At 40.7% G+C, this 21,558-nt stretch overlaps 1 protein-coding gene across 2 annotated transcripts in view; it reads left to right on the top strand.

Moving 5' to 3' along the window:
- TGFBR3 (transforming growth factor beta receptor 3) overlaps positions 1 to 21,558 on the top strand; it is a 102,393-nt gene that overhangs the window by 39,601 nt on the left and 41,234 nt on the right. Inside the window, exons 3-4 of one of the 2 annotated variants that reach the window (XM_030226465.2) lie at positions 1,381 to 1,565; positions 14,735 to 14,872. In XM_030226465.2, coding sequence (XP_030082325.1) covers positions 1,381 to 1,565; positions 14,735 to 14,872 — 323 coding nt within the window. Of the gene's footprint in view, positions 1 to 1,377; positions 1,566 to 14,734; positions 14,873 to 21,558 lie in introns of both variants that reach the window. The other variant, XM_030226464.2, reaches the window with a different exon arrangement.

Here is a 21,558-nt window from a genome sequence, read left to right as displayed (position 1 = left end):
GATTTGTAAGTAAATGGCCAACTGCAAGCTGTATTTTGAAAGAACCATAGTTTTAACCAGCAAAGTGTAGGTCAGTGCTAATGCAATTAAACCTAAGTGTACACCAATTGCAGATGATCTCTAGTAGCTACAGTAGTTGGCTTTAAACTTGACAAAACCAGATAGAGCTCTTCCATTTAATCAGTTGAGGATTTTCTTTATTTTGAGCTTTGTTCAAAGGAAGCATTTTACTTCAATTGCAGATGTGCACAATTTGAAAAAAAACTATACTTCTGCCTTGTATTTCTCTTTTATGCCTGGCAGCCTCTGAACTGACTGGTTCATGTGAGTCTAAATCTTATCTGAGTACCTTTGGTGCAAATTAGGGGTTAAATCAATTCCGTTCTCCTGCGACCTTCTGAATCAAAAACATACAGATATCTGTTACTGTCAGGGGTGGGCTTGAGCCGTTTTGGAAAAGCAGGGCTGCTTTTCATAAATATTTGTCTTGATTTAGTTTCCTGGGATATAGTTTAAATGTAAACTGCTCTGTATGCTTTGCTTTTGTGCTATCTTGCTCTATCACATCACACGGTCTCACGTACTATATAAGAATATGGCACTACATCATGCTGTGGTGATTATTTGAAAGGGCGTACACTCTGTTTTGGACTAGATAACTGTTATCAGTGCAGATAATTGCTGTCAGACACAAAATAGACTCAGTAAACAAACATTTCATTTCATCATGTGACAGATGCCTGCTGTTTTGTACAATGTATTTGAATGATGCTCACTATAAATCAGCACTGCTTCAAAAGCAACAAATTCAGCTCACCCAAATCCTTCCTGACATAATTACCTTTCTGGTAGATAGAAAGTTTTCATTGTTATATACACATGATGGCATTTACAGTTGCAGATAAGTGTTTGACATAAACATCGAAGAGAAACCAATTCCCCCGACCGCTCTTGGGGGGGTGGTGTATGGGGTGTGTTGTTTTTTTGGGAGGTTTTTTGGGGTTGTTAGTTGGTTTTGGTTGAGTTTTTTTGGTTGTTTTGTTTATTTTTGGTTTTGTTTAATGTGTTTTTTTTAGACTTTTTCCCTTTCTGTTTTCCCCCTCTCTGTTTTCCCCTCTGGTAAAAAAAGAATACCTTCATTTTTGGAATTCATACTTGAAAATTTAGACTTTCAGAGAGAAATGAACAAATAAGTTAGCATATTCAGGACAACATAGAAGTGCAATGGGAATAAGTCTTAATTTTGTGGAGAATGAACACAAAGCTTCTGCTTACGTTCCTCTGGATTTTCTGAACAAAAGGATCCTCATTATTTGGCAAGTATAAACAATGCATTGATTTTTTTCTCCCAGTGATGTGTGTCTGTGTCTTTCTCAGCAGGTCCTGTGCCTCAGAGGGAATGTGTCTTATCGCCTGTTAACAATTCGCACCCAGTCCATGCCTTATTGGAAAGCTTTACAGTCCTGTCTGGCTGTGCAAGCCGGGGCACGACGAGCCTGCCCCAAGAGGTGCACGTCCTCAATCTCAGAAACCCCAAGGAGGGTCTTGGCCATCATGAAAGAGAGGTAAAGGAGAAATGTCTGCAAATGGGATTGTTATATGTTAATTTGCTGCATAAAGTTATTACTGAATTGTCACCAAAGTTCCACAAAGAACCATGTACAATTTGCATGGAGACTGTCCACCTACACTTTACGTGTCATATGAATAAACTGCTTCCATACCTAGCCACCCTCTTCATTATCTTTCACAACCACAAAGTATACTTAAAAAAGGCAGGGGGTGGGCAAAGGAAATAAGAAACAGATTTAGATCTCCCACAGGTCTTTGCAGAATTGGCTGTCTTCAAAAGCACAGCGTTTACCTAAATGTGTTGTAAATTAACATGAATACCTTTGGATCCCTGCCATGACCACTATAAACAAATACTGAAGTTTAGATTCTTTTACCAGTGTAATACAGCCTTAGTGCTTCACTGAGGGGGGACTGCTGTACAGAAAGCAAGTGTTGCTGACTGTGGTAGTCTAATTACTTGTTTATGTGTGCTGCACTTGGAGGGACTGGCAAAAACTTGAGCTGTTCTGAAAGCAACAGTAGAATAAAATTTTTGATGTAAAGTTGTGCCATGCTGTTGTTTACTTTCAAAACACATCAAAACAGAGCACCAAAGTGCAAAGAAAACATTGCATGCCATGACAGCTGAGCCTGTTAGTTCAGGTTCTTACAGTATTACACGCACAAATCCTTAGTACTGTGTCCTGTGAGAGCAACATGTGGGTACACAATTAGAGAATTTCTAAAGACAGAACAAAGATGATGATCTAACTGGGAGAAACTTAGGAAAAGAGGCTCTAAATCTGTGCTGAAAGAAATTTCAACTGGACTCTTTCTTAGTGATTAAAATAAAGGCAGATTCTGATGGCCAGAATCAGTCTTTCCACTGACTTCAGTATCAGCCTTGTTGGGTTTGTGGTGACTTCAGCTCAAGGTGTATTGTATGCGTCCATGAAACTTCAGCTGCAGTGTTCATTTTCAGTATATATATGGTCTTAAATGTCTAGTTTATAACGAGAAAAATTATTTACGGTTTTTTCAGTAGATATCTCATTGGCTTCCATTAATCAAAATTGTCAGATCTTCTACTGTCATGAGATGAATAGAAGAATTATGCTTGTTTGGTGGGACTGTGAATGAGGAACAGATATTTTTATATTTGGAGGGGGTGGTAATGCTGCAGGGGTTTGTTTTGGAATTTTTTTTTTTTTTTTGTTTTGGTCTTCTTAAAACCTTTCTTAGTATGCCAGGCACTGAATGATCAGCCTGTTAAGTACACTGTGGATGACTGAAAAAAGTGTAGGTATGATCAGTTCCGTGGACATGAAGACCAAATTATAGGCCTTTTTGGTTTTCTCTGGGTTTTGTGGGTTGTTTGCTTGGGGGAGGGTGCTTGGGTTTGAGCATAGTTTCCAATGAGAACTAAATAACTGTATGTGATTCTGCTGTAGATTTTTTGGTGTTTCTCTCATTTCCCAGGAAACTTTAGATCCATTGCTAAGTCATAGGCAAATTTGGTATGAGTAGATCTCACAAGGTAATCACAAGTTTTATTGAAAGTGGGCGGAAGAGTGCCCGCACTGTGGGGCCGTGGTACTGGGAGAACTTGTAACTTCTTGGTTACTAAAGGGTGCCCAGGGCTGGGATGAAATGGGCTGCAGTTGGAGCTTGTACCTCCCGAGAGAGCAGCGTGACTCAAGTGCATGTGCTTAAGCCCAGATGTAGATTTCCCTCTGGGCCGCTGCTGGTGCCGCTGGCGCTGCTGGCGTGCCGCGGAGCTTGGTGTGGCTGTGCGTGCACAGCGTGAGCCGGTCACGCGTGCACGGGGATGCAGGCTGTGCCCTGCTGCCTGCTCAGAGCTGCACAATGCTGCAGTTAAATACTTTGCTTTGAGAAAAAATACTTGCTGTCCAGCAGAAAGAGGCTGCTTGAGCCTCGTCTAATGTGCTTATGTTAAGAAAGCAGTTTGCCCTAAGCTGTCTTGTCTGTGTGCTTTGGGGGTGTACTGAAGTGTAGGGCACTGAACAGATCTCAGCATCTGAAACCCATAGCCTCCTTCTCCCATTTCCTGAGCAATTTCCAGTCACGGCCCTTGGAGATGGCTGCTCTAAAAATGCACAGGAAGCTGGAGCAAGGTTTGCTGGCAACAGTGTTGAGCAAAAGAGTGTAAACAACTTGGAAAGATCACATTTTACTTAGAGGATCAGACTCTGAGAACAAAGCAGAGCAAATGTTATCTTTCCCATTATTGTAGAAACCAACTCCAAGTGGCCCTTTGTCTAAAAGTAGAATGTACCCATCACGTTAAGTTACATGAGCTTGATTTACCAGCTGAGGTATTTCCTGTTGCCTGCAAAGACTGATAGCAAAGGTAGAGATCTGTTTGTCATGTAGTATTTCCAGTAGACTCCAGAATAAAACCAGTGGTTTTGTTTGACAGCACATTACTTAGATTTAGCAACATTGAAAGCATGTTTAAATAAATCATGTATTTGTTCAGAGGTTGGCTGAAGTTTTAATGATATGGAATGCAAGATCTTTAAGCGAAGGCTTGGTTTGGGGGAGGAGGTTGGGTTGTTTTGTTTTTAACCTGCACTGTGCTAGAATGCTGCAAGATGACACATTCCTTACTTGCTGGGAGGAGTGTAAACTTCCCCTAGCAAATTCCTTGGAGAGTTCATGCATTAAACATACTTGTGCAGTTATCATGGTTCTCATAAAGATGCAACATCTGTGGATGCATTAATTTAACTCTCTTTGACACTCCTGTAGAATATACAGACAACAAGCATTTGCAAATTTAAGGGGTGGCTGATGAGGGGGAGGGCATGTGGCAGGGGTGATGCAGACAGGCTTTTCAGTAAGGGTTAGTAAGATTTAGGTGCTTTTCTTTCCCTATAAACTGGGGAAAAGGAGACAAAAGACAGACTGGAAATGTATAGGAGTGTGTATTCTGAACAGTCTTTGTGAAACTGAATCAGTAGTTTACCACTTCTGTGTTACGGCAGAAATCTGGTAAATAAAAGATCGTATCACGAAATGTTGTTATCACATTTATGATCTTCAGGGAATTTGTTTGTATTTTAATTCTTTAATCTCGTGGGGATGAAATCTTGTATGTTGAGACTGGGAATGTCTTCTTTCTTCAAGAAAGAACCCCCGAAGTTCCAATCTTTTTCAAATATTTCTTAGAAATGTCTTTTATCACAATTCATATTTGGCCATGCTTTATCATAGGAAATAGAATACGGGTGCATGTAATAGCCTCAAGTGTTTATATTGAACTTGGCAAGAAAAATGCAAGCCTTTTTTGTTTGTTTTATTTGATCAAATATTCCTGGGGAAGTGAGTGCGTGTGTGCATTTCTGTACTGATCTGGGTCTCAGCTGAATGCCAGGAACTACTGAACTCTTACAATAACTTTCTCTTTGGCTTTGGGTATCTTCACTGCTTCAATTTCTCACTTTTTAGAAAGGAGATAGTTGCTTCCTCATGGAGCTGTTTGTTCTGAGGAAGAGTTATTGTTTGCAGAGTCACTTGGAAACTCTAGAAATTTGCACCAGAAAAATGTGTATAGAAGAGCATAAAATTATTTTAAAATGAAAGTCACTCTTCAAGTTTATTATCAAGTCCTAAAAAAATGGAGGATTCTTTTCTTATGCCTGTTGGTTGAATTTCTTGAGCTGCTTCGGGCACACAGTTACAATTGAAATAGTTAACAGGAGAGAGGAGGGGCATGTAAAGTTAATCTCATGTGAATACTTAGGATTGAATACATATGAATACATGGAATCAGAGTTCCTGGCAATGGATTCCCTATTGTTTTCATTGACATCCTCATCCTCAAAAACTGTAAGATGTTATGCCTGATACAGATGTTTAACATGTGTTATATGAAATGAAGGCAGGAATACTAAGGACTTGTCTTTATTTTTATAATTTTAAGTAACACCACTGAGGCTGTAATAATTTGATGGACCTTTTCCCCCTGCTTTTTAATCAGTGCTACTCAGCAAAAAGTTAATAATAATGACTTAAAATTTTCTTTGAGAGTAAACATGATATAAAAATGGCTGTTAGCTCCTGGAATAGGCTTATTAGAATAGGCTGATCCTGAATTCGGGATAATTTTTCTGTGTCACAGTGTTTTTGGTTTTGATGATTTTGAAGATCTGGGTGATGAAGGTGGTGAAAACCTAGTCCATGCTGCCTATTATGCTGCATATTTACTGTATTTCCCAATGTGTTTGTTTTAACTGTTTTCAGAAGTTTAATACAACAGCAGCTATACCCAAGGCTATGTCAGGGAAAAATGTTTTGTTTCATGCTCAGGCATCCGGAGATCTAGGAACAGCCTTGAGATTCAGCTCAGATAAAGGGGCCACTTTGTGGGCATATTTAAACATGCTGACCTGCAGCACCAGAGTCATGGTCAGAGGGAGCCTGGAGGTCATGTGCTGACAGCAGGCAGGAAGGAATTCAAGGTTTGTTACTTGACAGCTGGAGTTAGTGAGGATTTTGTTACCTATTCATTTGTTTGAATAGATATACAGTGCTGCACGTGGGTATATTTAGTACTTCTGGTAGGTCAAAAGCCTTTACTTTGAAGAAAAATAGTTGCTGCTTTAGAAGAAGAAGCTTTGAGAGATAGAACAAAGCACTGTGCCTCTGCCAAGGTACAGACAAATTCTGAACTTAGCAATAATGTTTTTCTTTTCTTGCCTCTACTTTCTGACCACCTTAGCTTGGCAGCAGTAGTGGAGCTCTAGCTATAGCAGCAGACCTGTGTGTTTCAATGCATGGTCAGGGGTTTTGAACCTTCAGCCTCTTCAGCTGGCCAGCTCTCCTGTTATACTGAGTCCATAGAGGTCAATTCGGTCACTTCATCCATTCCTTCTTGTTCCTTGATCCTGTGTGGTTCATGAAGTTGTGCAGAGGCAACATAATCAGTCATCCTGGGTGTACAGAATAACAATGGAAAATAAGTTTGGCCACCTGCAAGCCTCTCTGTCAAATTTGAGGTTGTCTACTGCTTTTTATGTAATTATTTTTCATGGTGTTTTTAAGAAGGTTGAGAATGGGAAGTCCATATGAATTACTGCTTCCACCAGTGCTCTGTGCCAGTGAGGTCTTAGAGTCAAGCTGTGAGTGACGCTGTGGCAAATGTACTCCAGGAACACCCTGTATTTGTTGCTTGGAAAGCAGGAGTTCCTCATCACGTGTATCTTTGATCCTGGGTAATTTCCAAAGCTTGCCCACAGCTTGTGGTAGCTCCACTGGCTCACCAGGGTGGTTTCACAGGCTGCTGTTTACTCTCTTTACACACAGCTGTGCCCAAGAGCCCAGCTGTAATACTGGACTGAATAAAAAAAAAAAGTACATTACAGACCTTATAAAGCCTTAAAAATAGTGGAAGTGTGTGCCACAGAAATGGCAATCATTCAGTGTCTGTCTCAGATAACTCCATGTCTGCTGAAAGCTGCAACTCCCATGCAGCTGATACATTAAAATGACATTGATGCCTTAATTGCCTTCATGATGAACATGGCGTTACCATATTTTTAAGAAGTGGAGTTTGCTTGTTGTTTGAAAACCTTTACAATGCTCTTTTCCCTCCTCTCTTTGTTAGCACTTTGAGTCTTCTGTGCTTGCATGAAATCCTACCTATTTTAATGTGGCTTTTTCATCTTGTTTGTCTGGACTGCAGTCTTTGCATGTTGTTTTTAGCCAGCTCAGGATTTGCTGGTCACTGGATTTGGCAGTCCTTTCGTGTTCTGCCCACCAGGACTGCCAGAGGAAGCCCTGTGTTGGCCAGAGGAGCCTGTTTGTACAGAGCCTTATGTCCTTACAGGAGTGTGCCTGACGTGTGTCTGTCCTTAAAGAGGCAGCAGTGACATCTCACAACTTGGAAAGTGCTGTGCAAAGCCTCGCTCTTTTCTGTTTTTAGAAATGGGGCTGTTTGCTGTGTGCAGAAAGTGAGCCCTGTTCTCAGCTGACAGAGCTGCGTGCAGCGGTGGCTGAAGCCCTGCCAGGCCTACCACAGAACACTAGCGGCTTCAGAAGGAAAAACGTCAGTGTGAGTCTTCTGGCTGCTCACAGTTTTGGGTTTTGCTGACTGCTGCTTAAAATGTTGTGTTGGAAGCTGTAAACTGGACCCTTGTTTTCCTCTGATGCAAGATGCTGCAGGTGCTGATGTGCTCTTGCAGGGCTGTAGAGAGTAGAGAGCAAGAGGGAGGCTGCTGCTGTTTACTGGATGGGCTCTTCCTGTCTCTGTGGCTTGGATGTGTGTGCACACAGCCCCAAACCATGGGGCTGGTCAGTGTGGGCAGCCCTTGCTCTGCAGGTGAACAAAGTGGGGATTATCATGTGAAAGTTACATTTGGTTGGCAAAGCTGAATAGAATTGCATGTGCAGAGGCTGCTTTCTTTGCTGCAGATAGAAGTTTTTGAAAAATCTTCTTTTTCAGGAAGAAAGAGAATTCTGGTTGTCAAAGTATGTAATGCAGAACACATTCAGAGAAAATTTAATTGAAATGTGTATGCACTGGGAAAGCTGGATTTTGTATAATTCAGGTAAACCAAGCTAACATAGGCAGTGTGTGTATGATAGCTACATAAAATTTATCAGTAAACTCTTTGGGTTATATTTTCAAGATGATTGTTACAGAACTGTCTCAGTATGACTTACGGTAATACAGTTATTGCCCTTTGTGTTCTGTCCTTATACAAACCTTCAGGTTTTTTTACTCTTACTATTCTTGTCCTGGAAAGTCATACACCTTTTGATTGCAAACAGGACTTGAGTAACTATCCTGCATATTTGCCAGGTTATTTGTGTGAGGAATAGCTTTTATTATCTAAGTATTTGCATAAATTATTAGCGTTTGGCTGCTCCAGCTTAGAATAACAACTTAGGAACATCAGACATTAATTTGCTATGTTTTTGTCAGAAAATAAATGATGTGACTAAGCTGTGGGCAGAAATAGCCCAATATTTTCATGAAGCTAGAAGAACTATTTTGTAATGTCTCCTTATGTCAGAATTTTCTTATGCTGTGTGAGCTGTGTTGCTTACTGAACAGGCACTGCATTTCCAGTAAAACCTTACCAGCATGGTTGCCTGCTCTTCCACTTTTGAGGAGAAAGTATCACTGGTGCAGGAAACCACCAGTTATGAACCAGACACAGGCAACTCTGCTGCCAGGAACAGAGCAGTATGTTTAATGTCATACAGCATACTCATCTGGCACATGATGTCTTTGATAATGTTATAGTACTAAATTTTATTTGTAATTTGCTTTTTTTAGTCTGTTGTTTGGAGCAGCTGAATTACAAGCCACATGAGGAGATCTAAATGTGCTGCAATTCCATCCTATTACACAGACCCTCAGCTTGGTCATTTAATATTGGGACAAGAAACATACTGGTGCTTAGACTGGAGGCAGAACTACAGATAATTTTTGACTATGCTGCAAGCCCTTTGGCTTTTGTTCTAAAGGGCTCTCTCTCATCCAACTGTTGGATACAAGTATGGAGTCAGTGTATGGGCAGGTCAGTTTTCTAGCTGGTTCTGATGCCTTAGGTCTTCATTAAAAACACTGCTGCTCTACAAGGGAGTAAGTGCCAAACTCAAGGATGATGCTTCATCCCTGCTGGAGGTGAAGGGACTTGTTTGCTTCTTGTCTTGAACACATGTTTTGGGGCTGTTTAGTGGCTGAGGTCAGTTGGTCTGTTCAGCCTAGGGAAGAGAAGACTGAGGGGGGACCTTACCACATTCTACAACTTCTTCATGAAGGGAAGAGATGGGCAGGCACTGATCTCTTCTCTGCGGTGACCAGTGACAGGACCCAAGAAAAAGGCCTGGAGTTGTGTCAGGGGAGGCTTAGGTTGGATATTAGGAAAAGGTTCTTCACTCAGAGAGTGGCTGGGCACTTGAACCCCCAGGGAAGTGGTCAGAGCCCCAGGGAAGTCTGACAGAGTCTAAGAAGTGCTTGGGCAATGCTCTAAGGCGTTCTTGGGGATGCTGCTGTGCAGGGCCAGGAGTTGGACTTGATAATCATTGAGGGTCCCTTCCAACTCAGCTTGTTCTGTGATTCTCTGATTTTCCTCTGAATCATTAATAATGGGAACATCATGCATAATTCCAAATAGTTTGTTAGTGGATGTTTTCATATTCATGTGCTGTAGGACTTGATTTTTAAGCTCTTTGTGTCTAGCACAGCACACCCTGACCTTTAGCCACTATGTAGGACAAATGTGGGTGAAGGGAAAAGGAGTTTTCCAACACCTTGTGGTCAAAGATTTTTCAGAGTACTTAATGAGGAGAGTGCAGTGGGCTACAGGTCATAGTTGGGCAGTCCTTATCAACTTTTCTGTTTTCTTATCTTCTTTTTTATGGAGCCTAGTTTTCCAGTCTGGGTGGTAGATTGTGCAATAGTATTCTCTCTTTCATGAAGTAATGTATGGGACCTCATCAGTCTCTGGTTTAATGCCAGTAGCTTCAGTGGAATTATGCCAGGGGTGAATCTTTCCCATGATTTTTAAAACTGAGCTATAACTGCTGTTTAGTCAGTCTGGTTCTCTAGTAGTGTGTGGGCGAGAAGGTCCAGGCAATGCCAATCCATTTGCAATCGTGTACGTGGGGTAAAATAAGCAAAGGGTCGATTTTAAAATTAGAGTGTTACATGAGCCTTGGAAGTAAACTTCAGTCCCCCATGCACCTGGGTGGATGCTACCTGGGACTCAGATCCATTCCCTCAGGATTGAGTTGTGCCTCATCCTGGAAGAACGGGTCTTTCTTTCCCTTGTACTTCATGCATCGTAGCTCTCTCCCAGAGGGACAGGCCCTGCTCCAGCAGCACCCATGAGTGCTGCTCTGGCAGAGAGAAGGTGGCATGGTGTGTCCCTGGCAAGGGCTGGGAAGGTGGCGCATTGTTGGGTTCTGTGGAAGAGAAAGTAACTCTCTGGGGATATGAGTGCTTGCTTTTAGTGCCATTGCAGTTTCCCTGCAGTTGGTGGTTTCTTTGATACTGTTTTGCAGATCTTCTGTCTAATTGCTGAGCTGAGTTTTCAAAAATTGGTGCTTGCCCTGTCTGAACAAAGAGTCTGCATTTGAGAACCTTCCCAGAAGGGAAGCAGTAGGATCTTGTGTGCTTTTAGGAACCTGCTTATACAATCATTTGATTTAAGAATGCAAATATGTAACCCTGCGAGCAAAGTTACATTCAAGCAGTAACACTGTGAACATATTTTGAGTTTCTTGGAAAAATCAGCAAACTCTCTCTCAGAAACTGCTGGCTCTCAAAAGCTGGATATTGTGATCTACTATAGCTGGCTTGGTATCAAATCTGTAACACAATATTGAGCGAGCATAGCAAAAATATGAGGGGGAGGAAAAAACAGTATTCCACTTTGAATCACAATCCCTGTCTAAAGAGTATGCTTTTTCTTTAGTTTTATTTGAAGAAGAAAAGGACCCTTCGCAAAGTACTTGATAAAAAAGTGATGCAGTACCAGATCCCACCAGTTGAGCTGGATTAATGGATAAACCCTTAATTGAATTCTATTATGGCCAGTGTACTAACATTATATTTTTCTAGTGAATTTTAGTAGATATTCCAAATCTCCTATACTGATAGACACAAGTGAACTGTAAAAATAAGTTTCTTCATATTAATTTATTTGACTTGTAATACCAGAATAAACTTCTGTAAATATTGTATTAATAAAAGGAGTGAGAACACTTAGGGAAGAGACAGGTGTAAATTTTCATATTTCAGCTCTAAATTTTGCCTGCTTTGAACGAGTTAATTTAATCTTTGCAACAGAGTAATGAGTTAAGATGTCATAAATCTGTCTTTACTGCATCACTTGTAAGTCAGAAAATGTACTTATGTGATCTGAGAGTTAAAATTCTTTTTTTCTTCTTTTTTAGAGAACAGCTGTTCAAGCCTAGACTGTGTAATTCAATACAACACCGCATATTTTGTCCTGGCTTTTTAGCACAGATTTGTAATGGTTGTTTTGAAAAATGTGCTATGAATTTATCTAAAGGTCTTCATGCCGGAATAGTTAATTCAACCTTACAAATCCTTGGCACTTAGCTTTCATCTTTTTAGAGCAAAACACAGAGCCTGTGATTTGATGCCTTGAAGTCAGCAAAACAAAATGGTACTTTAACAGCAGCATTTACTTTGATCAGTTTTCAGTATTTGTGTCCTTGCCTTTCACATAGTACAAATTGCTTTACCAGAGTAGCGGGGCAGGAGCCCGTAGACTGTTTTTGTAGTTGGTTTCTGTGGTGATACTCAGCCTTCCATGAAACTGATCTCTGGGGACAGAAGCCTCTGCAGCCTCCTTAACCTTGCTGCTGCTGGAGACCTTAAAGGAACTGTGCAGAATGTGCAGGCAGCAGTGACCAGCACACTCTGGACAGAGGCAGCTGGCTCAGCAGTGCTGGCAGAGCTTTGGTGGCACTGCACTGATGTAGGGAAAATGCATCCTAGCAAACAGGACACAGCCCCTGGGCTTCACACCCCACCTGTACCTGGATGCTTTAAAGAGGAACGTGTAGGTTTTGTTCTAAGATTTTCAGAATAGCTTTAGTCTGTCATTTTCAGCTATGACCAAATCCTTGTATTCCTCACAAGTTAGTCATGTATTATTTGGAGGAGTGTGTGCCAAAGGGGGCCAGACGTGAGTCTGAAGAGGAGCTTCCTCTGACAAACAGCTGCTGAAGTTGAGCCTTGCTGAGAGGGCCATTGCTGACACACATGCCCAGAAGGTCTGGCCTAGCTATTGATTGCACAATGAAAATGTTGGCTGTGCAACAGCTTTGTGATCAAATGAGCCCTTCACTGGGAGTGAGGAATGTGTTGGATGACATTGACTTATTTTCCTGAACTGTTGTGGTGCTGTCTGCTTGGGTAATAATGCTGTCTCTTAATATGTTTTTAAAATAATATGGGCAAAGCAATAGCAGCTGTTTTTTAAATGGACTAGGTGACCTAAAAATGTCCAAGTCCATTTAATGATTCTGGTTTCATTTTCTTTTGGTATTGTTTGACCAAACTGGTCACAGAGCTGCCCGAGATGCAGAAGACTTTGAATGAAGTAGTGTGTTGTTAAGAAGTATCAAATGTGTATACTTTATAAGCTTCTTTGAAAATCTAGGAATGGGTGGAGAATGTCCCTTTTTGGATCTCTGATGTTTTGGGGTTTTTTTTTTAAGCTTATATGGGAGTTTGAGAAAAAAAGTTAGGAACTTTGCCACAGAGTTCAGTGAGTTCAAAGATTCACACCATGTCTTCAAAACACTCTTTACAGCACTGAACACACATAGGATTAGTTTCTGCTGGAGTTTCTGGGCAAAGCTTCCATAAATATTTAGTAACATGGATTTTGCCAGTGAAAATAAAAAAAGAAAGGGGGAAAATTTATAGTTATCTCTTGTGCTATTAATTAGAAACCTTTTTTTTCTGGTGGTTGAAAGCAATTCAGTATCTTTCTATCAATTTGTGTTGTGTTCTGAAGATGCTGTGAACTGCAGCCATGAGAAAGGATGTGTCTTGAATCGCTCTTGAGCTGAGACAGAAAGGTGTCCAGGGGAGGGGGAATCACTTGGGACTCAGCTAACTAGAGCCACAGTGGGGACACTGCAGCAGAAATGGTATTTTGTTGAGATTGCTGTAGAGAGAGTAGGGATGAAGGTCTTCCTCTGCAGTGCTGTGGATGGAGGCAGCCATGCCAGAAATTAGCCAAGGGATAAGTCAGAGGGAGCACAGCTGTGGCAGCAGAAAGCTCAGCAAGGCACAGCTAAAGAGAGGGCTGGTGTCAGGCTGGAGGTGCTGGTGCAGCTGAAGCATTGAACCTGTGCTTGTGTTGATGTCATAACTTTTAACACCTTAGAGTCCTGTTAAGCCTTCCAGTCTCTGAAGAAGTAGTGGGAAGAGGCATTTAATGCCTCTGATGCATAGTCGAAGTCCAGGCTTTCACTTGGACTCTGCAGTTCAAACCACTCTCCCTCACACAAGCACCTCTCTGGTGTGCAGTTCTGACCATAGTGGCTCTTTTCTATCTCAAATATCCTTTTAATTTCTCTAGCAGGATACAGAATAATTGTGAATTATCTTTGTGATCATTTCTGTTTGCCACCACTCAAACTGGTGGTTGTGTTCATGTTTGCTTCCTCTGTACTTTTTTAAGAAAGAGCTGTGATTGTCAGGGAACCTGCCTGTCACCAGTATGGTGGGACATCAGCATCCCTGCTCAGTCTATGGTAGATCATCTCTCCATTGCACACTAGAGGTTTTTTCCTGTAATGTGGGATGAAGTATCAAACTAAATTACTGTTTGAACAGCTTATTAGGTGCCACAGAAACCACTGTACTATCAATTGCAAGTCTGTATATGCTAAAAAAGGACAGGCTGTTCTGTTGAGTGTTTGGTTATGGTTTTGTCCAACACTGACGCCTTTCTGGAAGGGCAGTACTGGGATACGAGGAGCTGGGCAGGAGGGACTTCCAGCAACTACCAACTGCTTGTTTCAAAGCCATTTCTAACAGGTTGCCTCACTTCCATGATGTCCACTTTCTTTCCTCAGATCATTTACCCTGTGTATCTTTTTAGCCTCTGAACACAGGCATTTTCTTTCCCAAGTGTACGTTAAAATTTCTTTTAGAATTCCTTCCATAAAGTAATGTAGTGTTCGCTTGTGTTTCTGGGTTTGTTCCTCCTGGGTTTTGTTTGTTTAGTTTTATTTGTGTTGCAGGCTAGATTTATGCCCTTAACAGAATCAGCAGATGAGGTTTTATACTCTAAGCCAGCTTTGTAGACTACCATCTAGAAACCAGAAATCAGAGTTTGCTTTGCAGTTCTTTTTATCTCCTTGTTCTCCAACTCTCAGCTTAGTGGTTTGACCTTTTGCATAAGATATTTTTCAACAGCATTTGCCAAGGTTTTCTTTTTAGCAGTGCTTTGCAAGCATAGAGCACAAATGTTAACTATTTCATATTTTATGTTCTCTGTGCTGTGTTGACTGACTTTGTGGAAGTAGATTTGTCTGTAATCTTGAGTCAAGAGGTCTGAATGCTAAAAGTCATAATATGTATATATATAAATTACCTTTGATTCATTGTTTCAAAATCCAGGAAGTATTCACATATTTCTGTGTTTTTCTGTAGGTCACATTACATTTGAATCCAATTTCATCAGTGCATATTCATCAGAAGCCTCTGGTGTTTCTTCTCAACTCCCCTTTGCCTTTGGTCTGGAAGCTAAAAACAGAAAGATTGGCACCTGGAATCAGAAGAGTTTTCTTTGTAAGTGTACACGGTCCTCTGGCCTGCTCTCTGTCATAGCTCTTTGTCACATAAAGCATGGAGTTAATGGCATTCATTTGGAAAATTTTCAAACTTAGATTTAAAAAAAAGTTCAGAGAGGGTCAGGTTTCATTGTGGGGCTCTGGGGAACAGTTAGGTGGCAGGGCAAAGCAGTTTGGGAAAAGTAGCCAATTACTTGTTATGTGAATTTAAGAAAAGGAAAGCAAAACTGCTTTTCAGAATCTGCATATCATATAATTATTAATACTAACAGCCATTAGAGTTCAAAAAGCTGTGAGGTTATACCAGATTGCCAGTCCTGATTGGAAGTCTAACAGTACCATCAAGCAAAAAGCTTCAGTGTGATTGGAAATATCAAGAGTGGATGCTAATTGTGTGGTCTGTGACCAAAACAAAACTTTGTATCTATTGAGCTCAATATGTCCAGTTATGGTTTATGTCTCTGAAGTTTTGGTCTATTGAAGTGACCAAGTTAAGCCCAGAATGAAGTCATTTTTATTTCTCAGAAAGACTGGAGCACTGCTTATAATGCAAGATCCAAATATTACCTAGTATTTGTAAATCATGTCCTTACAGTTTGCCAGGACATTCAAGTTTGCTATTTGTAGTGAAACAGACAAGTTGTTTGGATTAAATTTTTAATGCATGACATCATGTCTAATCATGAGTTGTCTTTATGAAAGTTGCAGCTTTCACTATATTCAACTCTAATTGCAGAACTAAACTTGATTATTTTTAGCAGTGTCCTTATAGGGCTTAATTTTGCTCCTCCAGCACAGCTGACAGTGGTAGGCAAGGTTGTTTCTGCAGCACCCAGTGGAACTCAGCTGTGTCACTGTGCATCTGCAGGACAGGAAGATGCACCATGGTGCAGCATTAGAACTCTGAGAAGGGACACTGCTCTCTCAGTTGACCTGGTGTGGTGGTGACATGGTGAAGGGCACCAAGAGATCTGTCACTTGCTGGACACTGCAAGCTTTCTGGAGTAGTTTTTCTTTTTCCTGTCATCAAGCTATAATAGTAGGAGTAGCCTTGATATTTTGAACTTCAAAGGACTCAGTCCTGTTTCCAGTACAGTGTATTACTGATTGGTGCAAAGAATAGGGCTTTGTTTTTATTCTATGGTATTCACAATTTTAGGTTTTTCATTGGTGTTTTGGAGACTCATGACTGTTATCTTCCTGTTATGTGTCCTTAATGCAACCAGTACAGTTCTGGTCAGCTCAGAAGATGACTGAGGAACAACATGTGCAACAACAGTGTGACAAGTCCTCGTTCCTGTTGTGGACAAAAGAAGCAGGATCTTTCATCAGATAATAAAGCCTTGGACTTACTTTCAGATTAGTTTTGATCTTCTCCACAACATATCATCACTCCGATTTCCTATCAGCTAGAATTTGTTCAGCTAGTTTGTGTTCTTCCTCTGCACCTAGGATTTTTGCCCTCCCCTTATCTTGCTCTGGAAGTGGAGAGATGGCCTGCTGAGACCCATGCATTTCTGCTCAGCTGATTGTGCTGGTGTTCAGATAGTGATTGTGCTGAGCTTGCTTGGTTTGTCTCAGTGGGGTTTCAGCAGCCTGCATTAAGGCATAGGAACAATAGGAATGTGCCTAAGGCTCTGACTGCCAAAACTGTACCCTTAGATAAGTGCTTGCTGCAGATAACTGTTTCAGGTGCTTCTGGTTACCAAGTCAGGCTTGAAGAGGTGAGCAGCAGCAGTCATGGATCTTGCCAAGCAAGAAGTTGTCTGACCTCAAGAATTGCCGTGGTAAACTTGGCCACTGATGCTGCAGGGAGGAGTGTGCTGTTTCTCAGGTGGGGCAGGAGTACCTGGTAGGCACTACAGATTTGCTGTGGTGTTGGGGGGACTCAAATCAAATACCTCCTCTCACAACTCTGTCTCTTATCTCTGCTGACCATGGTAAGGGCTGAATGTTGTGGTGTCTGGTGCCCTCCTGCCAGCCTGTGGTGCTGGGATAATGCTGCTGCCCATGGGATCTTGCCTTTTTGTTGCAAGGGACTGAACTGGCTCTCAGTGTTAACCCATCTCTAACCCATCTGAATAGATAGCTCTCCAAACAATATTGGATCTCCTTAAGTGCCGTAAGAGTCTGTGTAATTTTCTTTCCACCATGTTAAGGTTTATCTTTTTCTTTCCTACAAAGAGCTCAGAGAATGAGATTGCATGATGCCAGGGTGCTGATCCACCCAGTTTAGTCTCTGTCATCCATCTCACTCTTCAAGTTCACTTTGTTCTTTCCCTAAGGTGATATTTTTGCTGTAAACATAAGCTAACTGCAGTCTCTTACCATGGATTCATCAGCCTTCCCACTTTTCATGGCCCAGTTTCTCAGGGCATCTCGGGGTGATAAGCCATGAGGTTATGGGCTGAACAACTTTAAATGTGGTCACCATCTGTTGCTTTTCCACAGTTCCACTCTGCTCTCAAGGACAAATACATTGTTTTCCCAAAAGCTTTCTGAAAAAACAGTACAGAATCATGTGGCACAGAAAACAAGAAAAATGTGGAGGAAGTCCTAGCAGCACCTGTGGGCAGGTGCAGTATGCCAAACAGAGATCAAGGGGCTCTAGTTCTGTATAGAGCTGTTTGCCTGTGTTGAGCTGTGCTAATTTGCAACCCCTGCACCAGACTCTGTCCTAGGAAAGGTTGTCCTTTTCCGGAATCAGGGCTTCTTATTTTAGGTGAGTTGTGGGGCAGGGGGACATCCTGCTTCTGCCCTAGTCGCTGAGAGGTTCCCTGCCTCTCTGCCAGAGCCTCCAGTGAGTTCCAGACAACAACTGACCCTAGGACTGTAAATAGCAGCTCCAAGGGCTGCAGAGTGCAGAGCATGCTTCCTTAGGCCTTGTTTAAAAATACTTAGCTCTATGGCTCTCACTTCTTCAGTCTCCTTAAATGTATAGCCAGAACAGAAGACTGAGTATGTTGAATCATGAAAAATTTAGAATTTGAAGAAACTTTTCTAGTGCCCATGAATTCCATGGCAAGCATTCCACAGGAGTGTCATAACTATTGTGTCTGTCTCTATGGAAGCCTCAGGCAAGATATTAGTTGACTTTCCAGCTTTTCCTTCAGACTTTCCAAACAATACATTCATTCACCATTTTATTAATATACTGTATGTAAAGTATGAATTGCAGTGACTTTAATTGATTGAATCCTGGTTAGAACAGTAAGTAGTGTAAAGAAATTTAAAAGACAATTTCTGGGACTTGCTGCTGATAAAGACCACACTGCTAGAGCCAGGTCAGAGTTTGTACTGAAAGGATCATGGAACCATTAGTAAAGTTCTAGCTCTTTATTTCTTTTGAATATTAGCTTTTTTTTTCCCTTGTAAAGTATCATAATAAAGTTCTCAAACTGTTACAGGGGCATGTGCTTTAAGTAAATAATAAAAATTAAAAATTAATTGTATTATAAGTTTCAAGGTTATTTCTAACAAAGGTGTCTCCAGGATATGAGTAGATGATGAACTGGAGCACAAGTGCTGTGAGCACTGTACAGGTGGAGAAACCAAGGTACACTGGGCTTGAATGGAGCTTAAAATGAATGTGGGAGACAATCCAGGGTTTGGGTGCATGGTTATAGTATGAGGGAAGCACAAATTAGCTTTTTGGTAAACATTTTTTAAGTATGGACATACAGATTGGTTGTATATGTGTGGTTTTGCATTTGTTTTTATCATGTAATGCACAGTTTCACTCAGTGACTTACATGTTTTATCTTCATGGAAACAGCTCATGGTTTCATTTTCACAAAATGCCCACTGGTGGCTAAACTCACAGTGGAATAAATTATCATTAAAATTAGGTAGCATGCCCCAGATAAACCAAAGTTTGTGTTGGGTTAGCATCAGGTTTTTTTAATGAAGAGTTTTTTCCAAAGTGGTGCTGAATGGAAGCACAGTGATTCTCACAGAGGAGGAAGCCATCATGACAGGCCATGGCTGCTAAGAGGAGCTGTGCTTCACTATTCTGTTGCCTGTGTTGTCATTTTGCTTCTCAGGGTGCTTTCCCCATCTATCAATCAGGAAGAACACTAGTGAGTAGTCTTAAGAAAAAATCTGGGCATCTTGATATAAGCCTGACAAAAATTTTTTATGTGTGCACGAGAAAGAGAAAAGAATATACGGCGTCTGTCTAGTGTGGTGTTAACAATACATGGACAGGTTATTTTCAGACTCTGCATGAGTTGCTGTATATTGATGGGTGAAGTAGGTGATGTTGTGAAATTATTGTAATTTTAGTAAAATAAGTCTGGAGTTTATTTTCATTGTGTTAAAAATAAATGTACCTTAGTATCATGGCATTTCAATCCAAAAATACCTGCAATGGGTAAGTGCATGGACTGCCTGGCCTAAGTAATTGTAAATCATCACTTCAGTTGCTGGTGCATGTAGACATACTGGTCTGATTGTATATTTGTACATGTCACAAAAATACATCCATCTGGGAATTGGGCCCTTTCTGTTCAGGTGTTTGTGGGCTGATCTCTCTGAAGAGTGTTGCATGGGTGGGAAGCTCTGTTCAGTTCAGCCAGGGGAATGCTTGGCATCTGTGCTACATTTTATTTTTCTTCCTCTGCAGGGAATAAATGCCAAAATTGCATTATAAAGGGGAGTGGGAGAGGAAGTTGAAGGACATGTTCACTAGTGATTAGACTGCTTAAATTATGACATCACAGTTTTATGTAACCTAGACAACTACTGTAGATACTGCTTTTACCTGTGATTTTGGTGCAAGTCAGTATTGCAGAAAAACATTACCAGACCTCTTCCACCACCCCACTTTTAGGTTTTCATACAGCAAAATAGTTTCCTTCCTTCCCATCCAGTCGTCATTTCTCTCCTTCCCTAAAGCTAGTTTATTGAGAACATGTCTTGGCACAAAACCAGAAGTTTTATGAAACTGCACAGAAAGAAGGTTTTATAGGTGCTACTCAGAAAGTAATTTTCTTTCTTTGTATTTGGTAGCTTTTTCAATTGGTTTTATAGCCTAGGAATGTCTTTACTCAGCAAGTGAAAGTAGTGAGAATTAGTGAAAAAAGATCCCAATCCTTTGTGATTTCCTTTTAGAAAAGATCCAAAACCCCCTTAAATATCTACATATGTGATTTTATATAATGTATGATTTTAAGAAGTGGTGCTTCAGCTTTTTCTCTGAGTTAGTTATTCAGGCAATTGAATGAGTAAAAGTTATGGATAAGAAAACACTTATGCAAACAAATAACCTTACTTGCAAGAGCTAGGAGTAAGTGTGTGTTAAGGCAGTGAAATGGAAGAAGCAAGAGCAGTAATGATAAATACAGAAACAGATCACCTGCTCTTGGTTTGAGATTTGAAAAGATAAAGTAAAAGCTTTAAAGAAGATGAAGTGATAGAATTAAGAGTTTAATTATAAGTCATTTCTGTATTTCTAAGAAGAAAAATCCATGTTCTTATTACTTTAGCCAATTGCTGGTTTATTCCTCTCACTTCATGAAAATATGGTTCACATATTTTGGGTCACTGCCACCAAACCACAGGCTGTTCTATGGTTTGCACTAGATTTGGATGACTGACAAAACTCACTGAAAAACAAGTGCTATTTGTTTTCCTGTGCCTAGTATTTAACGGGAAATCAGGAGGCTAAATTTCCAATCACTGGTTAAACAGACCCAGATGTGAACAGAGTGCTCTGCTAGGAGAAGAGTGAGGAAGGATAGGAAATGCATGACTAGTGATAAATTTGGTATAAATAGTGACCTTTCACTATTCAAAGTAAAAGCAGGAGATTTTCAGTGTTGTGTAACAGTGTGAAGAGGAATTTAAAAGGACATTTACATTACTGTAGAATCCTGAGTTTGCTTTTTTTTTAATAAGTCTTTGTCGTTCTTCTACTCAGGAGCTGGAAATAATCCTGTAGTTGCCCTTTTCCACTTGGAAACGTTCATGTTCTCCCTTCTCCTCCCCACACTGTTTCCTTGCCTTTTGAAAAAATGTGAAAATGAACATTTTGTGTCAAATTAAAAGCAGGGCTTAGTAAACAGTAACTCTTACTATGCTTTTCACAATGGTAAATTTCCCTGTAGACTTTGTCTCCTGGCATGATTTAACCCTGGCAAAATACTGCTTTTCTAAAGTCTGTATAAATGGGTTATTCTCAGAAATATTAGGGGGACCTTGGGCTACCTGTGGTGGTGATTCTTGGCAAAAGAGAGGAAGGATTTGGTCAGCAGTAGGAATGGCAGAAAATGACAGAGTGGTCAATACGTGCTTGAAAATGATGCATGTAAAAGGAGTTTAAGAGCACAATAACCCTAGTAAGGCATCTTTAAATATCCAGGGGGTTGAGGGTTTTGGATTTTTTTCAAAGCTTGCTTCAGGAAGACATTGCAGAAAAGAAGTGCTATTTCTGGCTTAGGAAGCAAGATACAGTACATGAAATGACTATGCAGAGTATAGTAAAAACATTCTGTATGTGTGATGTCCCAAAATAGGGAAATTTTATGATGTATAGCTATCCTCTGCTTTCACTGTAATCACTTTGGGCAGAAATGTTTCAAGAATACCAACTTGCCAGTAAATTTCACAGGAAACTAGGCAGGTCTGTGTGCCTTGGATTCTTCTTTCATGAGGCTTCAAAGGCCTGCATTTTTTTTGGGGAGC

The sequence above is a fragment of the Serinus canaria genome, chromosome 8 (assembly GCF_022539315.1).
Source record: "Serinus canaria isolate serCan28SL12 chromosome 8, serCan2020, whole genome shotgun sequence".
In the NCBI taxonomy this organism is placed as follows: domain Eukaryota; kingdom Metazoa; phylum Chordata; class Aves; order Passeriformes; family Fringillidae; genus Serinus; species Serinus canaria.
Note: the sequence above shows the minus strand (reverse complement) of the source record. Positions and strands in the feature narration are given on the sequence as shown.